General features: G+C 43.3%; 1 protein-coding gene across 3 annotated transcripts in view; it reads right to left on the bottom strand.

Moving 5' to 3' along the window:
* The window catches only part of ABCC2 (ATP binding cassette subfamily C member 2), a 59,537-nt gene that overhangs the window by 13,825 nt on the left and 20,741 nt on the right, over positions 1-24,971 (bottom strand). For 2 of the 3 annotated variants that reach the window (XR_003001806.1, XM_024735027.1), the window contains exons 10-23: positions 24,523-24,777; positions 23,408-23,473; positions 21,226-21,363; positions 20,544-20,690; positions 19,296-19,380; positions 18,518-18,584; positions 16,917-17,043; positions 14,828-15,004; positions 10,472-10,639; positions 7,747-7,927; positions 2,609-2,729; positions 2,199-2,331; positions 1,292-1,511; positions 988-1,142 (exon numbers count right to left, since the gene is read on the bottom strand). Coding sequence is in view for 2 of the 3 variants with exons in the window: in XM_024735027.1 (XP_024590795.1) it covers positions 988-1,142; positions 1,292-1,511; positions 2,199-2,331; positions 2,609-2,729; positions 7,747-7,927; positions 10,472-10,639; positions 14,828-15,004; positions 16,917-17,043; positions 18,518-18,584; positions 19,296-19,380; positions 20,544-20,690; positions 21,226-21,363; positions 23,408-23,473; positions 24,523-24,777 (2,040 nt within the window). In the remaining variant the exon portion in view is untranslated. The remainder of the gene's footprint in view (positions 1-987; positions 1,143-1,291; positions 1,512-2,198; positions 2,332-2,608; positions 2,730-7,746; positions 7,928-10,471; positions 10,640-14,827; positions 15,005-16,916; positions 17,044-18,517; positions 18,585-19,295; positions 19,381-20,543; positions 20,691-21,225; positions 21,364-23,407; positions 23,474-24,522; positions 24,778-24,971) is intronic. The other variant, XM_024735028.1, reaches the window with a different exon arrangement.

Raw genomic sequence — 24,971 nt, 5'->3', positions numbered from 1 at the left:
AACCTGCCTGTGGGCTGGGAGCTAGGCTTTCTGTGTCTGCTCCAAGACCAAACAAATAAGGGCTCAGAGCTCCTCAGACATTTTTTTTAAAACGCGCACCCTCTTCTACAAACAGAAGACTGAAAATTCTGTTGGTGATCGTTGAATATCATTCAGAATTGTCTGGTTTCCTCTGTTCTTGAAATTTCCCCCTTATGTTCATTAAGAATCAACGACTTTGGTCTGGCCCATGGAAGAGAGCCATCTATATGATCTTAGCATTTACTGAGCATCTCAATGCCTAGTACAGTCCTTGGCTCATAGAAGGTACTCAATATATGTTGAATGAATGAATGCTAAGGGTCCCAGAATCTGCAGTCGATGGAGAACCCCATTAAAATCATAGGATTCCACAATCCAGACCTTGTTTACTTATTTTTAAAGCATCAAGGATGGGAGATTCAGGGATGGAGGCAGCAACCAAGCAAAGCATTGTCCTGCTATCTCTTTTATTCACTGTCACACTAGTGATAGTGCTTTTACTTGTGTTTTTCCCTCTGCAGAACAATCCTTCACATCCTGCTTCTGCCACTCACCCATCCCCTACCCCCACCATCTCCCTGGCTAACTTCTATGAGTTAAGTCCCTCCTTCTCTGACATTTCCCACCCTCCGTCACCCAGGTTGAGCTGTCACTCTTTTGTACTCCAAGGATGCCACTGTACACATCGTTGTTACTGGGTTTCCTATATCCTATCATAATCCTTTACTTCCTTGGCCGTCCCCCTCACTACATGCTGAGCTACTTAAAGGGAAACAGTTGTTCATCCCTGTAACCCCAGGATCCTTAGGACCTCACACAAGGTGTTCAAGAAATATCTGCATGCTGAGTGGACCAAAAAACTGGAACGGCCCAGTGTTGCCTGGGGACACAGGAGAATTCTTTCCCTGTCAGAAATAAAAAGATCCTCAGCATAGAAACACGTCTTACAACCCCTGAGATACTTACGCCAGCAAACCTGTTCACTATCCGGCCAGTGGGTGTTGTGTCAAAAAAACTCATGGGTACTCGAAGGATATTGTTCAGCAGCTGCTTGTGAAGAATGTTTGCTGCATGGACGGAACCATAGACACTCCAGAGATTTGCTATGAGCACAAATATACCTGGAAATGGAACCAGTTTAGTCAGCACCATGCACAGGGATCCCTGAAGACTTGTGCAGGACATAATAGCAAATTTTTCATGAGTCCAGGCAAAGGACGTGGACCTGACAGAGTGTCTCAGAGATGGCTGCCATAGCCGTCACACATACCTTGTGCTAATCCCAGAGCTCCATAGACACCAACTCTCAGGTCCCTCTGAGAGGCTGGATAGTTGGTGCTATTGAAGGTTTTAGAGTCATGGGTCCAAGCACTGAGCCAGAGGTTCGATCCAATAAAAGACACGGAATGGAGCACAAACCCAAAGATAATGAAGAATATCGAACACCATCCTATTGCTTGTAGGTATTTCAGGTAGATGGAGAACTTCACCTGCAAAGCCCCCACCTCAATATTAGTAGAGTTCCTAGCGGCTTTTGGTGAGGAATTACCTAGAATACCAATCATAGGGGGAGTACAGTCCTTTGGAAAGCGGAGAGCCAGTGGCAAAATTTGGTAGTCTGTGATCACATTTCTGTACTGGGCCAGGATGATAATAATCAATGCTGAAATATAATGCAGGGTAAATAACCATCAGATTATTAATGAGCTTCTAGATGCAATTAAGAGGAAAAGATATAAAAACAGTGGGACAGATAAGGCTATACCACAGACCTTGGAATTTGTTTTATTAATGTTTAAGTTAAGATCTTAAATTTAAGAGCTTGGTTTTAAGTTTTATTAATTTGAATTGTGTGCTATGAGCTTGATATATTGGTGTTCTCTGGCTCCCAGAATTGCATCTCAAAGCATTTTTGTTTTTACCACATATCAGAATGGAATCAAACACTCATGAAGTGTAGTATGAGGATATTCACAGGGAACATGTCATTCTTCATGGAAATACAATTTGATAAAAAGCCCAGAGCCTCTGCTAACATTTCAGTGATAAATTTAAAGACTGGCAAAGCACACAAGACATATCCCTCTGCAGATATGTATTCAACTCATCAAACTTAAAAATGTTCAAATCCCAAGCCTTATATCACCTCTAATGGTACTTTTTACTGTGGTGTTTACCTTTCCAGTTTGTATGAATTCCTTCTTAATTAGTTTTTGCCCTTTCACTGGTTCTTCCTCCTCCTTCAGGATATTCACATTCCGAGTTTTCAAGTCTTTTAAGGGCTTCAGACGCCTGCTACTGGACCTAGAACTGAGATATTGAGAGGGGAAGCTTTCCTGAGCATGTAGATGCATCCCAAGGGTCTTCTTGCAAGCAGGTGTCACAGTAGCTCTGCTCACATCAAAGTGCATTTCAGAGCAGATGGTCATGGGGGAAACACCACCCCAACCCTCCTCCACATGCACAGAAACAAAAGAAGAGCTGGGAGCGTCCATGTGGACACTCAGAAAAAGTCCAGAGAGAAAAAGAGAATGATCAGGTGGAACTATGGAAGTGATGGGGGATGCCAGCTGAATATATGACCAACCTGCGACTAAATGTTCGATGAAGACTGTTCTCTCTTTTCATGGACAAGGAGGCCACATCTTCAGGGATTTCCTCCACACTGGGCATCAGCCCATAGTCGTCGTCTTCACTGTCCTCATTGACTAGGAGACAAATCAAAGGTTAGGGAGATTGCTGCATAGAGCTGTCATAGCCCCATGAACAAGAAGAAAAGTCTTTTCTGATCTTGTTGGTCTTAATAAGAGATCCCAAATGTACACACAGGTTGGAATCTTTTACTCCAGAAATACTGTTTATTAGGACACATCTCATTGAAAATTACCAGGATAAAGGAGAGGTGAGTTAATATTCCACTGGAAGAGAAACGGTCAAAAAGGAGAAGAATATTCCCAGAAGCTTGTAAGTTCCTTTGGAGCAGGAAAGAACTTTTAAGGATTACAGTAGACAAACAGAAGAGTCATAATCCCCAGAAATGTCTAAAAAGGTGAGTGTAAATTTAAAATGTTCTGCTTGAAATTCAAATAATTTGAGAAATTTTATTAATTTAAAGCGTTTTAAAAAACATATCCTGAAAATAAAAGGTAAAACAGCTTGGTCTGTGAAAATGGTAGAGTTATGACCTCCAGAAATTGGTACCTCTGTAAAAACAGTGAGCATACTAGCCAAAAAACGTCAAAATCAAATTTTCCGTAACTTTGAAATTAACCAAAGGCTTGCCACAATCCAAGGAGCATTTATTTAAGAAAAATGGCTAAATCTCAGAAAGAAAAGTAAGTTTTGTAATAGTTTAATTTACCCTATTCCTATTCCCCTCTCCTTAGATCTGCTGTAGCCTAGAAAACCAACAGCCACACATTCATTGTAACCATGAAAATCACCAGCCTAGCAGCTGCTGCAAGGAACAGCCTGGGTTCAGAGCATGCTCAAAACCTCACTTCTGGAGAACTGTCATTATTTGACCTGTCTGGCAGTTCCCTGGAAAACTCCATTCACAGGGCTTGTCTTTACAGAACCTGACTTGGAGTTGGCTCTAACAATCAGCAGTAGTTGTTTAACATCACAGCTGCCTGAGGCAGTGATAACAGTTGGGGCAAAGAAGAAACTGACCAAGAACTTAAGAGGAAAAAAAACCTGGGGAATAAGATATCCATAGGGAGCTTTGATATCTTCAATATATTCCTGGCAATCGAGAATGTCATACACATATGTAGGGATGCACACATGCCAACCCAAGAAAGACTTGAGAATGTCCTATTCTCTTACCTCTGGCTTACCTTCAGACTCTGTGCAAGCAGGGAAAAAAGGCTGAGGCAGAACTATAAATCGCCTGCTGGCATGTTAGACATGTCCACCCCCACCCGCCATCCCCACAGAGCCCCTCAGCAAAGGCTGAGTGACTTATCGGTTCCAGGCACTTGAGGAAATCTCTGTCCAATCGTTATCTGACCACTAAGCCAACCAAGCAGGGACTTCTATGGCCACATGAGACAAAGAAAGTAGACTTAACAGAATCAGTTCAGGAAACTAAACAGGAGGAACAACAAAAGCAAACCCTGGTTGAGGATGGAGGGGAGAGAGATCATATTTCCAGAATTGTTATGCTATTTAAAATGACCGGTTTTCAGTAATCAAGACAGTATGGTACTGGCACAAAAACAGAAATATAGATCAATGGAACAGGATAGAAAGCCCAGAGATAAACCCACGCACATATGGTCACCTTATTTTTGATAAAGGAGGCAAGAATATACAATGGAGAAAAGACAACCTCTTCAATAAGTGGTGCTGAGAAAACTGGACAGCTACATGTAAACGAATTAGAACACTTCCAAACACCATACACAAAAATAAACTCAAAATGGATTAAAAACCTAAATGTAAGGCCAGACACTATAAAACTCTTAGAGGAAAACACAGGCAGAACACTCTATGACATAAATCACAGCAAGATCCTTTTTGACCCACCTCCTAGAGAAAGGGAAATAAAAACAAAAATAAACAAATGGGACCTAATGAAACTTAAAAGCTTTTGCACAACAAAGGAAACCATAAACAAGATGAAAAGACAGCCCTCAGAATGGGAGAAAATATTTGCAAAGGAAGCAACTGACAAAGGATTAATCTCCAACATTTACAAGCAGCTCATGCAGCTCAGTATCAAAAAAACAACCCAAACCAAAAATGGGCAGAAGACCTAGATAGACACTTCTCCAAAGAAGAGATACAGATTGCCAACAAACACATGAAAGAATGCTCAACATCACTAATCATTAGAGAAATACAAATCAAAATCACAATGAGGTATCACCTCACACCAGTCAGAATGGCCATCATCAAAAAACCTACAAACAATAAATGCTGGAGAGGGTGTGAAGAAAAGGAACCCTCTTGCACTGTTGGTGGGAAGGTAAATTGATACAACCACTATGGAGAACAGTATAGAGTTTCCTTAAAAAACTAAAAATAGAACTACCATATGACACAGCAATCCCACTACTTGGCATATACCCTGAGAAAACCATAATTCAAAAAGAGACATGTACCACAGTGTTCATTGCAGCTCTATTTACAATAGTCAGGACCTGGAAGCAACCTAAGTGTCCATTGACAGATGAATGGATAAAGAAGATGTGGCACATATATACAATGGAATATTACTCAGGCATAAAAAGAAACAAAATTGAGTTATTTGTAGTGAGGTGGATGGACCTAGAGTCTGTCATACAGAGTGAGGTAAGTCAGAAAGAGAAAAATAAATACCGTATGCTAACACATATATATATGGAATCTAAAAGACAAAAGAAAAAAATGGCTGTGAAGAACGTAGGGGCAGAACAGGAATAAAGACACAGACACAGAGAATGGACTTGAGGACACAGGGAGGGGGAAGGGTAAGCTGGGATGAAGTGAGAGAGTGGCATGGACTTACATATACTACCAAATATAAAATAGATAGCTAGTGAGAAGCAGCCACATAGCACAGGGAGATCAGCTCAGTGCTTTGTGACCGCCTAGAGGGATGGGATAGGGAGAGTGGGAGGGAGTCACAAGAGAGAGGACATATGGGGATATATGTATATGTATAGCTGATTCACTGTTATAAAGCAGAAACTACCACACCATTGTAAAGCAATTATACTCCAATAAAGATGTTCAAAAGAAAAAGATCAGTTTTCAACAAAAAATTATGAGACATACAAGGAATCAGGAAAGTATGGGACTGTACACAGGACAAAAGTAGTCCAAAGAAACTGTACTCAAGGAAGCACAGATGTTGGACTTACCAAAGACTTAAATCAGCTCTGATAAATATATTCAAAGAACAACAGGAAACCATGTCTAAGGATCTAAAGAAAAGTTCTCACCAAATAGAGAACATCTCTACTAGGCCCATTAGCATGGGCTCCTGACCCAGTATGTCTGATGTCCTTGTGAAAAGGGGAAATTTGGACACTGACGCACATAAGGTATAACACCATGTGCAGATGAAGGCAGAGAGTGATATGAAGGATGCCAACGGATGCCAGCAAACCACCAGAAGCTAGGAGAAAGACCTGGAGCAGATCCTTCCCTATTGCCTTCAGAAGGAACCAATCTTACCGACACCTTGATTTTGGACTTCTAGTCTCTAGAACTGTGAGACAATACATTTCTGTTGTTTAAGACACCCAATTTGTAGTGTTTTGTCATGGCAGCTAATTAAGAAATACACAGAGCCAATGTTGATACAGGTAACCTTTGCCCTCCTGACCTTCCCTTTATTCTACCATCTTGTAGTCTGTACCTTGAGCCCCAGAGCCGACACAACAGCATGCCAGGCAGTGGGGCTTATACAACTTCTCAGAAATGGCCTATCTATGTTTCCCAGAGCAAGGGTTTAATGAGCTGTTTTGCAAACTGTCTTTTGTACACAAAAGATAGGATTTTTCAAAGGGGCTGTCTACCCATGGGGGTTTATAAACAGAACTTAGAAACTCAGAAGATCAAATCAGAAAAAGTTTAGAATTAGAACTGTCCAGGTTGTGGTGATGTGGCTGACTGAGCAGTAACTCAGGGGTATCCAGCATCAGACACTACCCTTTGCTGGAGATCTTCAGTCCCCAAGCAGGTACTTTTTGTTTTCTCCAGGTCTGTCCTGGAGCACATAAAGACTGATGGAAAGCTCTGACCCCTTCCTTTCTGCTGGAATCCCTGCCCCACTTTCCTGGGCTGGGTCCCAGTCCCTATAGCCCACACCATCGTATTCTTTGTTCCCGCCCTGTCCCACCAATGCTTACAGACTTCTTGGTTTAGGCTTTTCTTTCCGACTCTTGTGGTTTTAAACAATCACATGTCCTGACCTCAAGGCCTGACTGTGATCCTACTTGCAGGCTGTGTAGTTACTGCCTCTTCTGATTGACTTTCGGAATGCCCCTGTATCCTCCGGATCTTGCTTTCTCAGTCCTGACCTCCTGCTGATAATTGCTACCTGAAGCAGATACCCAGAACCATACACAGGACTACTGCTGGCAGGTTCTTGAGAAGGACCCCAGAGACCAGGGCTCCATTACTGACTGGGGCTAGTCAGCGACCCCAGCGGTAGTGGTATTGGGTAGGGGCTATTCCTGTGGCACACTGTGAGACTATGCAACTGCCATGATTTTTTTTTCTGGTTCAGAACACCCAGTGGCTTTTGGTGTATTAGTCAAATCCCTTTGTTAGGGCGTATCAAGTTTAGCAGTACATTATTAGTACCAGGTATTACAAAGCTGTCCAGGAAGTGGTTCTCATGAATTTGAGTAGATGGGGTGGAATATGTGACTTGAGTCAATAGAAGCAGGGCATTCCCTAAAAGGGGGCCCCTTGTGCCACTGGTGTCTCTTCCACAAGGGCTAATCACCCCACATCTCCAGTCATCCTCTGAAGAGTGCCCTTTGATTGCATGTCAGAGACCAGATGGGCAGCATTATCCCCCAGTTTGGCTGAGATATAAAGTTTCTATGTTTGTGTTTCTTTACAGAGACACAAAACACAGAAAGAACAGATAATGGATCTCTGGATAATTTATTTCCAAATTTAGTTCACTGGATACTGAACAGTTCAGGAGGTAAATAGTGGTAGTTTACTACTTCTACCCCTCCCCTACCCAAGTTCTATCCTGTTCCAATCCTCTTTACATACCTGTGGGCTCGTCTTTAGGACCTGTCTGTTTTATGAATGTCTTCAGATTCTTAGCAAACAATCCTTTCTTGGCCAACAGGGTGCTGTAGGATCCCTTCTCCACGATGATGCCATTCCCCAAAACCACAATCTCATCCACTTGGGGAAGAAAGTGAATGCTGTGTGTCACCAAGAGTCGAGTCTGTAAAAATAACAGTAAGTTGTGCTGACTACCCTGTGCCCACCATGTTCCTTAGCTTACTAAGGAAAAGGAAAAACAGAGTCACTGTGGGGCTTTCCTTCAAAATGTGGCCCTGACCACTTGATCTCTTACTTCCTCTTTACTTCCCAGCACCTCATCCTAAAACCTGACCCCATGTGTAAGATGAGACTCCTGTCATCATGGATATATTCACAGTTATTTTCCTGTAGTGACAATGAGGTTTGCCCTGTACACGTTTTCCTCCAGCTTCCTGGTAGCCAAGAGTTGGGCTTAGGGATGTCACTTGAGATCAAGGGCTATCAATATAATTGAGGCATGCAAAACTAACTGCCCCCTCACTAAACAGGTAACTGACCTAACAGGAACTGCCCAGATTATTTTAGTATGTTAGAATCATTATAGGGCAAGAAACTGTGTCTTTGGCCCAGGCCCTCCCTGGCGTGGAAGACTTGGCATCCCTTGTATTCTTGTCTATTTATGGACTACATTGACTACTGAAACAGGGATTCCACTCAAAGAAAGATAAACACAGATCAGTAATGAGACTCAGATAGGGTCCAGGGGGTTGAGATGGGCCTCTAGAGAGACAGCCCAAGCCCACTGCCTCTGCTCTCTACTTCACAGCCCCACAGACACTAGGTTGCTCTTATCAGGAAGACTTGGGAGATGCTCATCCTTTGAGTCTCAGCTCAAAGCCAGCTCTTCTGGTAGGCTTTTCTGAATCCCCAGGCAAGAATTGGGTATTCCTCCAGTGTTTCCACGGTAGTTTGTATATTCTGCCATTAAAAATGATTCTTGTATTATAATATTACTGCTTGCTTTTTGGTTTGTCTGCCAATTCGATTGTAAGTTACTTGAGAGCAGGGATGAGACCTTTTCATCAGTGCGCCCAGTCTTTGCAATGAACCAGGCCCAGGGTGGGTATTCAGTTCATGAATGAATGGAGCCAATTAGCCTTACGGACAGAAGTCAGGACCAGGCATAGGAGGGAGAATGAGTTCCTGTGGACTCACTGATCCAAGAGAGAGGCAAAAGGCCTCAGTGGGACAGCAGCCCAGTCAACCCTGCCACCCTCTGACTGGCAGCATTCAAAAAACCTTGAAGGGAAAAGGCCAAACACAGATGGAGTGCTGACAGCCCTCACACTAGACTTGCTACTGGTGAGAAGCATACTCAAACCCTCAAGGGGCGCTGGGCTCTGTCAGCCCCTCTCCCATTCAGCCTACTGTGCTAACTTGCCTATGGTAAGGAAAGCCTATGACCAGCTCCAGTGACTTGCTCTGGCCACTTTATCTGTACTATCTCACAGGGGCATTGCAAGAATCAAATGAGACAATGCAATCAAAGTTCTTGGCACAGGCCTGCGACATAATGAATACCCAAAACATATTGGCTTATTTCTATATTCAGATTGAGTCATCCTTTCCAGGCATAGTGCTCCTACATCCCGCAAGAGTTCCAGGAAAGTGCCTTCTTAGAGTAGAGCTCTAATACCTGCAGGATGACCTGTGTCCCAGTAAGGTAAATTGTTGGGTCCTCTGGCATGTTTTCTGACGCCAACCAATTCTGAGTGTCCAACAGTTCAATTCTGACACCAGCTACCCAGAAACCCACAGCTACCCAGAGCCCACAAGACTGCCCTGACTTCTAATGCTAGCCGAAAGTCTTGGATCCCACCCATACTTCTGACCAACTAGCTAGAAATTGAGGATTTCCATGGCCCCCTCCTCAGGTCTGATCATTTGCCAGAATGGCTCACAGACGCCAGGAAAATACTTTACTTACTGTTTACCAGTTTATTACAAAGGATACAACTCAGGAACAGTGAAATGGAAGAGATGCATAGGGTAAGGTTTCGGGGGTGGGGTGCTTGTGCAGAATTTCCATCTGTCACCAGGTGTGCCACCTTCCCAGCACCTTAATGTTCTCAGCAATCTAGAAGCTCTCTGAATCTCCTTATACAAGAAATTTTATAACACAATCTCCAGCCCATCCTCCTCTCCCCAGAAATTGGTATGTGGGGCTGAAAGTTCCAATCCTCCCATCACTTGGTCTTTCTGAGGAACAGCCTTGTCCAGAGGCTATCTAGGGGCCCCTCCATAAGTCACTCATTAGCATAAACTCAGATGTGATCTAAAGGGGCTCATTGTGAATAACAAAAGACATTCTTAGTATCACTCAGGAAATTCTAAGGGTTAGGAGCTCTGTGCCAGGACCTAGTGAAAAAGACCAAATATAGTTCTTATTATACCACAGATCTCAAAGGACTTTTTATCATAATTAATCATCCTAAAAGGCTCAATGTTGGAGCCAGAGAATAAGGCTCAAATTAGCCAGTTCCCGCATAAGCTATGATCTCAAGATGGGAGCCCTCACCAAATCATCTCCTGGGAGACCAGTCTGACACTGTATCTCCTCAGCAGCCCAGGGGGAAGGTAAATAAGGAAATCTGCTTCAGTACCCAGCAGTCCTAGGAGATGTGTTCCCCTCCTCACGTCTTCATCACTTTAAATAATGTCTCACCTTGCCTTTCAACAGGCCATCGGGACCCAAGACCTTATTAAAAATATGTTTTCCCACATGAGCATCCACAGCAGATAGGGGGTCATCCAGAATATAGATGTCTGAATTTTGATAGGTAGCTCTGGCCAGGCTGATCCGCTGCTTCTGACCCCCACTGAGATTTATACCCTGAAGAAGAAAATAATTTCTATTAGGTACTGAAACTGAGTCCCACTAAAACTGAGTTCCTCTGCTGAATCTATGATTAACATCTCTATCCAAAACTTCATGACCTTTCTTCTCCCATACCTGTTCCCCTCAAGGGAGTATAAAAGAAAAGGGGGGATTGAAACCAAGCAGGACACTGCAGGGCCCTCCTGTGTACAAAAACCCCTCTGTGTCCCCCCTTTCTTGTTTGTAGAAAAAAACTTTAGTCTCCTAGGCCTTCCCTGAGTTCCAAGGAGCAGACTCAAGCCGTTACTAACTAGGGAAGAGAGGGAATGCAGAAACAAAGGAAAAGCAGTCAAGAAACAATAGTTCAACTATAAAACAGAGTCCTAGCTCCTCTTCAAGGGGTATATGTAACAATTAGATGCATATCATTGAACTGTTCTACAGAAACTAGGATTCTAACCCAGGTGGAGGATGGTTACTACATGTTGACCACAAGCACTTAGCCCCAGACTGTTTGGAACCAGAAGGTTGATGATTAAGATTCCTGAAACATCACCCTGCCACTTTACCACCAACCAATCAGAAGGAAGTCTACAAGCTGCAACCCTCACCCCAAATGTTGCCTTTTAAAACCATTCCTGGGGAATTCCCTGGTGGTCCAGTGGTTAAGAATCTGTCTTGCCAACGTTAAACACACCAACATTCGAATTAAAGGGGTCTCAGAAGAAGAAAAAAAAGGGACCGAGAAAATATTTGAAGAGATTATACTTGAAAATTTTCCTAATATGGGAAAGGAAATAGTCAATCAAGTCCAGGAAGTGCAGAGAGTCCCATACAGGATAAATCCAAGGAGAAACATGCCAAGACACATATTAATCAAACTATCAAACTCAAATACAAAGAAAAAATATTAAAAGCAGCAAGGGAAAAGCAACAAATAACATACAAGGGAATCTCCATAAGGTTAACAGCTGATCTTTCAGCAGAAACTCTGCAAGCCAGAAGGGAGTGGCAGGACATATTTAAGGTGATGAAGGGGAAAAAACCTACAACCAAGATTACGCTACCTGGCAAGGATCACATTCAGATTTGACCGAGAAATTAAAACATTTACAGACAAGCAAAAGCTAAGAGAATTTAGCACCACCAAACCAGCTTTACAACAAATGCTAAAGGAACTTCTCTAGGCAGGAAACACAAGAGAAGGAAAAGACCTACAAAAACAAACCCAAAACAATTAAGTAAATGGTAATAGGGACATGCATATCGATAACTACCTTAAATGTAAATGGATTAAATGCGCCAATCAAAAGTCAGAGACTGGCTGAATGGATACAAAAACAAGCCCCATATATATGCTGTCTACAAGAGACCCACTTCAGACCTAGGGACACATACAGACTGAAAGTGAGGGGACAACAACGTTCATCACAGCACTATTTACAATAACCAGGACATGGAAGCAACCTAAGTGTCCATCGACAGATAAATGGATAAAGAAGATATGGCACATATATACAATGGAATATTACTCAGCTATAAAAAGAAACAAAATTGAATTATTTGTAGTGAGGTGGATGGACCTAGAGTCTCTCATACAGAGTGAAGTAAGTCAGAAAGAGAAAAACAAATACCATATGCTAACACATATATATGGAATCTAAAAAAAATGGTTCTGAAGAACCTAGGGACAGAACACAAATAAAGATGCAGACATAGAGAATGGACTTGAGGACACGGGGAGGGGGAAGGGTAAGCTGTGACAAAGTGAGAGAGTGGCATGGACATATATACACTACCAAATGTAAAACTGATACCTAGAGGAAAGCCGCCACATAGCACAGGGACATCAGCTTGGTGCTTTGTGACCACCTGGAGGGGTGGGATAGGGAGGGTGGGAGGGAGGGAGATGCAAGAGAGAAGAGATATGGGAACATATGTATATGTATAACTGATTCACTGTGTTATAAAGCAGAAACTAACACACCATTGTAAAGCAATTATACCCAAATAAAGCTGTTAAATAAACAAATAAAATGAAAATAAAACAAAGAAGATGTGGCACACATATACAATTATGTATAACTGATTCACTTTGTTATAAAGCAAAAACTAACACAACATTGTAAAGAAATTATACCCCAATAAAGATGTTAAAAAATAAATAAATAAAAATAGAACTACCATATGACCCAGCAATCCCACTACTGGGCATATACCCTGAGCAAACCATAGTTCAAAAAGAGTCATGTACCACAATATTCATTGCAGCTCTATTTACAATATCCATGACGTGGAAGCAACCTAAGTGTCCGTCAACAGATGAATCGATAAAGATGTGGCACATATATACAATGGAATATTAACCATAAAATAACGAAATTGAGTTATTTGTAGTGAGGTGGATGGACCTAGAGTCTGTCATACAGAGTGAAGTAAGTCAGAAAGAGAAAGACAAATACCGTATGGTAACACATATATATGGAATCTAAAACAAGTGGTTCTGAAGAACATAGGGGCAGGATAGGAATAAAGAGGCAGACATAGAGAATGAACTTGAGGACATGGGGAGGGCGAAAGTAAGCTGGGACGAAGTTAGAGAGTGGTATGGACATATATACACTACCAAATGTAAAATAGATAGGTAGTGGGAAGCAGCCACATCAGCTCAGTGCTTTGTGACCACCTAGAAGGCTGGGATAGGGAGGGTGGGAGGCAGATACATGAGGGAGGAGATATGGGGATATATGTGTATGTATAGCTGATTCTCTTTGTTATAAAGCAGAAAGTAACACACCATTGTAAAGCAATTATACTGCAATAAAGATGTTAAAAGAAAAAAAAAGCCTCTATTGCAGTGCAGGGGACACCAGTTCGATCCTTGGTTGGGGAACTAAGATCCCACATGCTACGGGAAAATTAAGCCCACGTGCCACAGCTAAAGAGCCCATGTGCCACAGTTACAGAGCTCATATGTTCTGGACTCCATATGCCACAACTAGAGAGAAGACTGCACACACACCACAACGAAGTGAAGAGCCCATGCGCCACAACGAAAGATCACACATGCCACAACTAACACCCAACACAGCCAATAAATACATAAATATTTAAAATATTTAAAAATAATAATAATTTTAAAATATTTTAAAATAATAATAATAAAAAAACCATTCCCTGAAAGCTATTGAGGAGTTTGGGTCTTTTGAGCATGAGCTGACCATTCTCCTTGCTGGGCCCTGCAATAAACACTGTACTTTCATTCACCACAACGCAACGTCAGTAGATTGGCTGTGCTGTGTGGTGGGCAGCCAGACCCAAGTTCAGTTCAGTAACTGAAATACAAATAAATATCTTTTATTCAAATAAATAACTTTAGGCCCAATAATTAAAAGCATGGCCAACTTACCATTTTATATCATATAATTTACTTATTTTGTTGTTGTTGTTGCTTCTTCCCCATGAGAATGTAGAGCTATATCAGGGTAGATTTCCTCTGTTTGTGGATGTAACTCCAGCACTTAAAATAGTGTGTGGCACATAGTGGATACTCAATAAAAATATGCTGAATTAATGAACAAAATCATTCTAGAGCTCTATCTTCACTAGTCTTCTAACATCTCAAGATCTTTCCCCAAAAAACTGCTATATTCATGTTTAGTAATGGGGAAAGAGTATAAAAACATCCCAAATATGTAGTAATCAGGGATTTCTAAACAAATTATACTATATTCATATAATTCAAAACAGTCATTAAAAGTTACTTTTTAAGAAAGGCATTTGACAACATGAGAAAATAATATACTCTAAATTTCTGTGTGTTCAAAGCAGATTATTAGAACCGTACTCTGGTCCTCACTGGTATACAGAAGTAGAGTCAGGACAACTAGGCTCTGGTCTGCCTCTGGCCCTCCACCTGTGAGGTCAAATTTGGGTCAGCTGCTTCTTAGTTAACCTCTCAGGTCCTAGCCTCGTCATCTCTCCTTTAGATTACACAGTTCCTATATTTGCTTCTAGGTACAAAATTTTAAATTTCTGAGTTATTTGCACAAAATATTATGCAAACTCATGCTTTCTGGTGTTTGTTCCAGGCTTGACCATCAAAATTGATCAACTATTTTACGGTCATGTACTTCTTCACCACCCTTACTCTTTTCCTTCACTATTTCTTCACCCTTCAAGGCCCCTTGGTGTCCCAAGTACCTTCTCTCCAATCTCAGCCAGGTCTCCCCCAGGCAGTACTTCCAAGTCGGGGAAGAGGGCACAGGCCTCCAGAACTTGCTGGTATTTCTTTTCATCCAACTCTGACCCAAAAAGGATGTTGTCCTTTATGGTGCCGTTCTGGATCCAGGACTGCTGCGGGACATAGGCTACAGTACCCTAGGATGGGAAGGGTCAGATCATATGACAGTTTTGTTCCTCTGGAAATGCCGTGTTGAAGGAGGGGGTGGCAGGAGTTGGGAGGAACAAATGGAATGTAGATTTTTTAAAAATGTCAGGCTGACTGAGCAATCGGTATTTATAAAGGTGCATGTATTTATTGCACCATCCAGGGAGAAAGATTCAATATCCTGTGCATCGTTTGAAGTCTCCTTGTTTGGACTATCACTCTCTAGCCATGATCCAAAAAATGGAGGATGACTGCACGTGCTGCTTCTAGAGCAGGCTTTTAGTCAGACCCCAAAGAGTTTACTAGGACCAACAGAGGGCCAACACTGATGGGCGAATGGTGTAGACAACATCTTAGGAAGCAAGAACTAAGAGATTGAAATTTGGGTGCCAGGCTGATGCACAAAACAGATCGTGTCAAATGAGAGATGGAGCCTGATAAACGCCTGTGTTTGAGGACAAACCCAGTTATGAGTTAGCAAGAAAAAGCTTCTCGAAAGGAGTTAGGAGGCAGAGTTAAATCTGTAGAGTCTGCTCTGCTATACTGCATGTTTATTTAATGCAAATTACCTCATTAGTAATCAGTAAATCAGGGAATAATGTCAGTATAATGTGGAAGAAGTGTTGGTTCTTAAAATTTTTCCAAGCATGTCAGTGTAAAGCAATTAGGGGCAAGCTTTCCTATAATTAAGAAGAAAGGCTTAGCAATATATGAAGATCTTAAGAAAAGCTAAAAATCTATAGACGTGCCTCTTTTCGGTGCGAGTAGTGACTGGTTAAATGATTCCAAATACCTGTAATTTCCCCTAAATTTAGCTCTCTGGGGAAGCTGAGAGTACTGATGGAGATGCCATGAAAACATTTCCTCTCTATTTAAAAAAATTATAATTGACGACATCTATACTCTATGTCATGTTTTTGTACTGGAAGCAAGTGCCCTCAAACACCCAGCTCTCGGGCTTCCCTGGTGGCGCAGTGGTTGAGAGTCCGCCTGCCGATGCAGGGGACGCGGGTTCGTGCCCCGGTCCGGGAAGATCCCACGTGCCGCGGAGCGGCTGGGCCCGTGAGCCATGGCCGCTGAGCCTGCGCGTCCGGAGCCTGTGCTCCGCAACGGGAGAGGCCACGACAGTGAGAGGCCCACGTACCGCAAAAAAAAAAAAAAAAAAAATTAGCACTGTAAAATCTCCACTGACAACTACACCCAGCTTCACAATTAGTTCTGGGCCTCTCACCTCTTCCTTTGAGAGCTGGGTATTTTTTTTTTTGCGGTACGCGGGCCTCTCACTGTCGTGGCCTCTCCCGTTGCGGAGCACAGGCTCCGGACGCGCAGGCTCAGCGGCCATGGCTCACGGGCCCAGCCGCTCCGCGGCACGTGGGATCTTCCCGGACCGGGGCACGAACCCGCGTCCCCTGCATCGGCAGGCGGACTCTCAACCACTGCGCCACCAGGGAAGCCCAGTGCTGTTTTGTTATCGCTGTTGTTGTTTTTGTTGCTACCCTGTTTACAAAGTTACATATGTTTTTAATGATCTGTTGCAACTCTTTCCCCCAGGTCCTATTATTTTTATTGTACAGTTTCACAGAACGTGAGGTTTTCAGAAACACAGATATAGTAGAATTACCTATACTTTGATAGAAGACATCTCTGTTCAAGTTTTCAAACTTTGGTATGCATATGAGAATCACCTGGGGAGCTCATTAAAAATGCAGGTTTTTAGAATCTACCCCAGAGTATGCTTATATATGTGGGGTGGGGCAAAGAATCTACCATTTCTCCACGACCTCACCTACAGCAACATGACAGGAGTAGTTATCAGATTCTAGTTCATTCTCCCAATGAGAAGGCAGCGCCAAGAGACCACATTTGAGTGTCAGAAGTCTTCTCCTTGGCATTCCTTCTCACCTTGACCGTGATGTGCCCGTGGACATTTTCCATTTCTCCCAGCATGGCTGACATCAAGGAGGATTTCCCAGAGCCCACAGTGCCCACCACAGCCACCAGTTGGCCTGGCATAATGTCTAGGTTCACGCTGAAAGAGAGAAGTGCACTTGAAAGAGAAGGGTGTGTGGCGGGGTGTTATTCAGGAGAAATTCAAGCCACTTCTCAGACGCTCCATAGGAAGTCTGATTATTAGGAGATTTTCCCTCAAGATTGGAAAATTTGTCTTGCATATACAATACTCCAAAGTATTTCTCTAATGATTTTTTTTTCTGCTCTAAGAGTTTGAGAGTAAGTCCTCATGTATAAGTTGTTTGTGCCAAATGTGAGTTTCCACTGGAAAAATTATTTTAGAACCAACGTGGTACCACTGAACAAGACCCTATTGGTTCAAGTCCCAACTCTGCCACTGCCGAGCTGTGTGATCTTGGAGGGCCACTTCTCCTGGACTCTCATTTCTAAACTAATGGGGTTGGACCAGATTAATGTATCCCGAAGTTGGCCATTCAATGAGAATAACCATTCAATAAAACACTTGCTGAAAGCACAGATTCCCTGCTCCCCTCCCCCTGGAGATCTGGCTGAGTCTGACTGGGGAGGGGCCCACACTGGGCCAGGCTCCTGGAAACTCTCTGTTCTGGCCCTATTATTTAAGTCCCTAGAACATTAGGAACATGGGGAACTTGTTCACAGGCTTTCTGAACCTGCCCCTTGAGCTGGACTCCTTCCAGACTTATCCTACTAGCAAAATGGGAGCTATGTCCACTCTGCTCTCTGCAAAGTGAGGCTTTCAGGTTGGGAGGGTTCAGAGGTGGGGCTTCTTGCCTGACACATGCTGGGGCAAGCTCCAGAGTCCATGTTAAAGGATCTAGGAATAGGAGAGAAATGTGGAAAGTTCTGGGTGTAGCAGGGAGATAATCAGGTATACTCAGTTGTGAAGAAAATATCTGGCCTGCTTGGGCTCCCGGTGTGCTCTGTGGTGCTGTGCTCAGTGGCTGAGTTGGGCGTACCAGTACATACAGTGCTTAAGGAACACATTACATGCAGCAATGTGGCAAGAAAGGGTTGGCTTAAGGCAGGGGAATATGAGAATGGGTTATGTAGATGAAAAATTCCAGATCTGAAGTTGATTATAGAGGCAGCTCCCAACAACCACTCTGGGCAAAGAAGGCAGATTTTTCTTGATTACTATTCTTAAGTGAATAAATGAACTTAAATTGAGTTCAGGTTCTTGTGTGTATCCACTACCATACCCAGAGACCTAGGCTACCTGCCAACCCTGCACTAGCTCCATCCAGTCTGGAGAATAAATGTCTTCATAGGCTCTCAGCTGGACTTGCACTGTCCCACAGTAGGAAAGCAGGGTAGCAGATGTAGTTACAGGGACAGGGGCTCAGGATCTTTGCTGTCAGTTCATCCCTCCAAGAGTTTAGCCTGCACTAGTCTCTAACTGAACACATGCACATAGCTCATTTCCCCATGTATTACATTACATGGAATTTTTCAATAACAAGACTGGCAAGGAGAATCCTAAAAAACAGCAAGAGGAAAAGGAGGCAACTCACTCTTGGATTGTGACTTCCGAATTGTGGTCCCAGGTAAAGGATGCCTCAGAAAACTGCACAGCTTTATCTGTTGAGAAAAAGTCCCCTCTTTAAGTCAGATGTAGGTCTCCACATGTCTGTCTGCCCTTTCTTAGCCTTCAGGTGTCCCTCACTGCTTCCTCCAGCAGAGCCCAAGATTGCCTCTGTCAGGTGCTGACTCCTGAGCTGACAAGAGGCAAATGAAAGGTCCTGGGATGACACCAAGAGTTGCCTGCATACGATGTCCTTTTTTTACTTAGAAGTCCCAAACCTGTTGGTAGCCCAGATTCTTGATCTACAGACAGTCTGGGTATATTCCCAGGCCCTCTGTTGCCTAGTCTCTTGTATAAATTCCACTTCTGAATATAAACTCAGCGATTCCCTGCCCTGGATTCCAGACCCACTCCTCCTTCTGGCTATGGATGCCCCCCAGTCCTTAAACCTTTAGAACTTGTGTGTTCTTTCACTCCAGCCTATCTTCCCAATTCCACATGCTTGGCTCCATCCTGACTTCTGTCTTCTAGATCCTTTGCAGGATTCCCTGCTTATCCTCAGAATAGCTGCCCCAGCTTAGCTTGGCAATCTGGCTAAGCAATCTGTTCTAAATGAAAACATAATTTAAGTAATAACGGTATGGATACTGTGCAAATATGGGTGCAAGGTAAGTCCCCTAGCTTTCCCTTTCTATCAGTTTCTTGCTGCAAAGTACTGGTGCCAGCACTGTGAATATATATGGGATGCAACTTCCAAATTCACTTACCAAAATTGCAGTCATGTCGAATGGCAGATGTGTCCAAGTCATCCCCTCCCAAATACTTCTCTAGCCGTTCTACGGAAACACTGGCCTAGAGAAGGACATAAAGGATAAAAAAACCTCAGTGACAAGCACAAGTAGAGGAGCTTGACTTCGTCATCAGCCTTGGATGTGGCAGCAGATAGGCAACCTGCCAGGCTTCTTGCCCATGGTTTGCTATTTGCCACACCTGGAACCTCTGGCCCCTTACCCTCGGGCCCCCCGCTCCCCAGCGTGATTCAGCCACACCTCAGCCCTGGGGGCCAGCCCGCTCTGAACAGAGGGAAATTAAGATGCTCTATTTCAGCCCCTCAGAAAACTCACTGTGGTGTCGGGGGAGGTCAATTCTACTGCTCTCTTTGGACCTAGTTCCAGAAACTGTCTTCTGCCTTCTTCTAAGACAAAACTTCTGTCTGGTTCTGGTAACTGGGCCCCTGGTATGTTCTTCCTTAACTGAGTCCATGACCCGTATGGTGCCTCACTGCCCACATGCCATGGTCATCGGGCCCCTTTGTCATGCAGGGAGCTGTCACCACTGCTGATCCTGCTTTTGCTCTCTATGCGATAAACTATCTGAATCTAAAAAGAGCATGTTATTTCTTTATCAGCCAAATCTATCGGCCTTCCTTAACACCCTCCAGTACCGGGAGAGGTCTTTTCCTAAATCCCAGTCCTTCCTATGGCCTGAGCTGTCTGAAGCCAGCCATCTCCAGGATGAATGCAGGTCGCCACACTTTGTCATCCTGGCTGCCTCACCAGTCTGCCACCTGCCCTGTGAACGTCCTCCTGAGGTCTGGTACCTGGTCTATCTCAGTGACTGTGCTCAGTTTTCAGGACCCAAACACTCCCTATGGCCCATTTTCTGACACCTTGAGGCTCCCAGGTTGCATTTGGTTTTATCACCATGTATGTGGCTTCATCCAAAGAGAAGCCTTTTCTCTCCTTTTGTGCCATGTTTCCCTAATGCTCCATAAATACCTCGCAAGGAGATGGATGAGACTGGGATGATTATCCTCAGTTTATAGTCAGAAAAACTAGGGCTCAATGAGCTTGTGATTTTACTAAATCAAACTGTTGGTCTCCAGAGACCAAAAAAATCTCCCTAATTGAAGGTTCACCAGCAGAAGCTAGAAATGAGATATGACACACCAGTCATTCTGGACTCTAAGGCTTTTAACCAGAGCTAATCAGTTAGCAGTGAGAGTTCCTACCTACCTGGAGCACGGTGGATACTATCATGGGAAGCATGCTCATGGGAAATCGCAGGATATTGAAGAGGGTGATGGAGGTGAAGGCCTTTTCTGCATCCAGAATATTACTGCTATCCACCAGGACGTAAACGGAAAATGTGATCACAGACACCTGGAAAAGCAGAGCCATCAGTGATTTATTCCTAAAAGGGATCAAGCAGCCTTGTTCTAAGTCTCAGGAACACAGAACTGTATCAGAGTTGAAGGAGTCTTAGGGATTACCTCAACCCTCCCACGTTACAGGTGAGAAACCTGAGCGCAGAAGAGGAGGAAATATCTTGCCTGAGGTCATAAAGTCAACTAATGGCATTACTGGGACCAGAGCTCGAGTCTCCTGGTTCCTGTTATCAGTGTTCCTTCCGCTACAGACCCATGCGGCCTCCCCAAGAAGATGAGAAGCCTTCCCACACAGACCATGCCTGGATACCACATTCATGCTGAACCCCCTGGAAACTTGCTCTGGGCGGCAAGACCACCAAATTGTGCACAAGGGTGAAACTAGATCTGGGGACATGAGGCAGGAATAGCAGCACGAGGACGTGATGAACTCCTGGATTTCAGGGTCAGGCCTACAGGTGCGGGCAGTCTATCTAAACAGACCTTCTTCTCCAGGAAGCTGACCCAGCCCACTGACTCCTGTCACTTACCAGCACCGGAGTTAAGTATAAGAGAAATATCATCACAGACTGCAACTGCCCAAACGTCAGCAAGTTCCTGAGCTCTTTCTTACGAAGGTCGTGGACTTGGTTTTGGAATGAAGGTTCCCAGGCAAAATATTTCAGGATCTAATAGGATAGAAAAGAGCACAGCTCACACTGGTGCCCCAAAAGGACATCAGGTGCATACCATCCACCCATGTTTTAGGATATGCTCCCCAAAATTGGGGAAGTAGAAATTCAGATTATAAAGTGCGATCACAGAAAGGTAACTTGTATTTGTTGACAACTTACTAGGTATACAACGTTTTATATACATTATCTTACTTAGTCCTAAGTGTGACCAACTGTCCCACTTTGCCTGGGATTAAAGGTTGCCCAGGATATGGGGCTTTCAGTGCTAAATCCAGAAAGTTCTGGGCAAACCAGGAAGAGGTAGCCACCTACTCTAACAGAATTACTGCATCCATTTTAACAATAAGGAAACAGGTTGAGAGAGACTAAGTAATTTGCCCAAAGTCACCATCCTAGTGAGTGGTAGAGCTGAGACCCGAAACCAGGTCTATGTTTTCATTTTGCCACATTGGCAAGAAGGCACATAGGGCTCTGTGTGGAGAAATAGCAGGATGTTCAAAGGGGCCTCTTTTTCGTTTTCAAGAGGTTTAGGGTAATATTAAAGTCCATGAATTCAAAAGCAACGTATATATTAAAAAAGAATTTATTGGTCACCTTTGAAGGATGAAAATGCATTATTTTGAAAACTAGTAGATAGAGGAAAGAAGCCTGTATTTATCCTGCCTATCCTGTACAAACTTTACTTTAGGGTAACCAACTAGCTGATTAAAGATCATTCTTCATTACACAATTCCAGCTAAGCAATGGCAAAGGAATAATGGAATTAAAACATCACCCTTTTGCAACTACTAATGAAATAATAGAATAAGGCAATGATCATCAGTGGCTGCTAAAACCTTTATGACAGTGGTTTTCAACTTTGGCTACATATTAGAATCACTTAGGGAGCTTTCAAAAATATATATATATATACACACACACACATGTGTGTGTATGTATGTATATATATATGTATATATATATGTGTGTGTATATATATATATATATATATATATATATATATATATATGCCTGAGCCTCACCCCCAGAGAGTCCAAAAAAATGGTTTGAAGTAGGCCCCAAGCCTCAGTGGGTTTACAAACTTCCCAGGGGATTGAAATGTGCTGCCCGGGCCACAAGTCACTACTCTGGGTGAAAGAACAGCAGGAAACACAATAAGGGATGAGTCAGGCTGACAACGCCTGGACCCCATAAGCACTCATCATCGCTAAGTTAGGAAGCACTCTCTGAAAGTATCCTTGCCCCTCAACCCCACCCCAAACAAACAAACACAAAAAACAAACAAGCCAAAATATATTCAAGCCTCTAGATCTAACCACCAATTTACAAGAAACGTTGGAACAAGACAACTTGTTTTCTCTAAAACGACCAAATGACTACCGTAGATCAAAAGCACTGTCAACTAAATGCCATGTGTGGACAGTTTTTGGATCCTTATTCAAACTAACCAATGGTAAAATAAAATTAAATTAAAAAGACATGTATGAGGTAATTGGGGAAATTTAATGGTATCAAAGGGCTGTTCATTTTTTTTTCAGGTATGCTATTGGTATCGTGGTTATGTTAAAAAATGAAGTCCTTATTTTAGAAATACATACCCAGTATTTACAAATGAAATGACAAAATATCTGAGATTTGATTTTAAATAATCTAGCAGGGCATGAAGTAGAGAGTGGGGATATAGATGAAACAAGTTAGGTCATGCTGATAATTGCTAGAGGTGGGTGATAAATCCATGGGGTTTAATAAATCATTAAACCATTCTCTTTACTTTTGTGCACGTTTGACAATCTCTACAGTAAAATACAAAAACAAAACAAGCCATTTAACATAATTAAATAGAAATCATGATCCAAAGAGGTCCTGAGAGGAGTACCAGGACAAGAAACAGGAGACTTCTGGGCTAATGAATCAGAAGTCATGGGACACATCACAGGCCCGGAAGCAGAAATCCACAACCTCTAGCAAGTTTGTTAAGCCTAAGAACCCACTGTTGCCGTCATTGCGCCCAGAGAGTCACCTACACTCAGCTTCTCACCTTGATCCCACTGAGAACCTCATTCATGATCTTTAAACGGTTGTCTTTATACTTCATATTTTTAACCTGCCAGGAAAAAGTGAAACAAACACAGAACACACTTCCATGTGAGAGGGTCCAGATTTGCTGCAGATACTAAATCTCAGTGGTGCTTGTGGCTGTCACTTGGTGAGAACTTGAGGTGCCCAGTGATGGGCTGTCTCTCCCACTCTCCTCCTTGCCTCCCCGCCCCTGCCACACCCACCTTCTTTCTGAACCTGAACAGCCTTGGCCCGACTGTGCCCTCCTCCTAGGTTGCTTTTGCCATGGCTTCCTCCTTCACATTCAGGTTGGTGTTGTCCAGAGCTCAGCTCAATGTCCCCTCCTCACAGAGGTCTTTCCTGATCCCATAACACTGCCACCCACCCACACACTAGCATATCACCCTGTTGAATTCTCTGCATAGTACTTATCATAACCGACATTTTCCTTCTTTGCTTTTACTTGTTTATGGCCCGAATCTCCACCCCAAGTAGAACGTAAGTTCCACAAGAGCAAGAGCCTTGTCTAATTTGCTGCTGTGTTCCCCCAAAATAGGACATACAAAAAATATTTTTAAAATATTTGCAACTAAATGAATGCAAAACAAATGGACTAAATGACATACGCCACTGAGTTCACCCATCCAAAATATGATTTCTGGCATAGCTAACAACTGTCCACATGGAGCCCTGCTACCTGGTGGTAGCAGGGTTGACTGCCAGGACTTAGGCCTAAAGTTTGGGTTGCTCATGTGACTGCTGTGTGTGGCTGGTTTGCATTTACTATGACGGCAAAACAGGGCCAATAATCACTGTGCTAAGAACAGCCCAGTGGAGCAGGGTGTAAGAGTTATATGCAGGGTCCCTGGGCGGCTCTTCTCTTTCCAATGAGGAACATGCATCAAGACAGAGTATATAAACCCTAAGAGTGGTCAGAAGATGAAAAGGGAAGATCAAGCCAAGCTCATCTGAGACAGTGGCAAGTCTTCTACCAGCTCTGCATTGCTCAAACTCCAATCACAAGTCAGAATAGAGGAAGTAAAAGACTTTAGACTTTGAAGAACATAAACATGTCCCCAGTGACTGTTGCTTTACCTGAATAGCCCTATTCTTGGTGGCAATTACCCCATTAATTGGGATTAGGAGCACCATCACCCCAACACCTGCTAAGACTGAGGGTCCCAACTCTGCCCACAGGAAGTAGATGGACAAGCAAATCTGTAGAACATTTGACCACAGCAGGTGGATGAAGTTGGTCACGTCCATGAGCTTCTGGGCGTCCACAGACATCAGGTTCACTGTTTCTCCAATGGTGTACTGCTTCCTGGCCTGGTTGGATAGAGTCAGCGCCTAAAAACAAAGATTGGAATTGGGACACCTGGACAAGGGCAAGGATACTGGGGAGTGAGAGGGGAAATTCAAGAAGGAAGTGAAAGACAGTAGAAGGATGGGCTCCATATGGACACAACTTTTCCAGGGGGCTGGGATCTTCTTGCCACTAAATCCTTTTTTTTTTTTTTTTTTTTTTTTGGGGTGGGGGGGCT

This window comes from Neophocaena asiaeorientalis, unplaced genomic scaffold (assembly GCF_003031525.2).
Source record: "Neophocaena asiaeorientalis asiaeorientalis breed wild unplaced genomic scaffold, Neophocaena_asiaeorientalis_V1.1 scaffold240, whole genome shotgun sequence".
Lineage (NCBI taxonomy): Eukaryota > Metazoa > Chordata > Mammalia > Artiodactyla > Phocoenidae > Neophocaena > Neophocaena asiaeorientalis.
The sequence above is the reverse complement of the archived record's forward strand: the minus strand, read 5'-3'. Positions and strand labels throughout refer to the sequence as shown.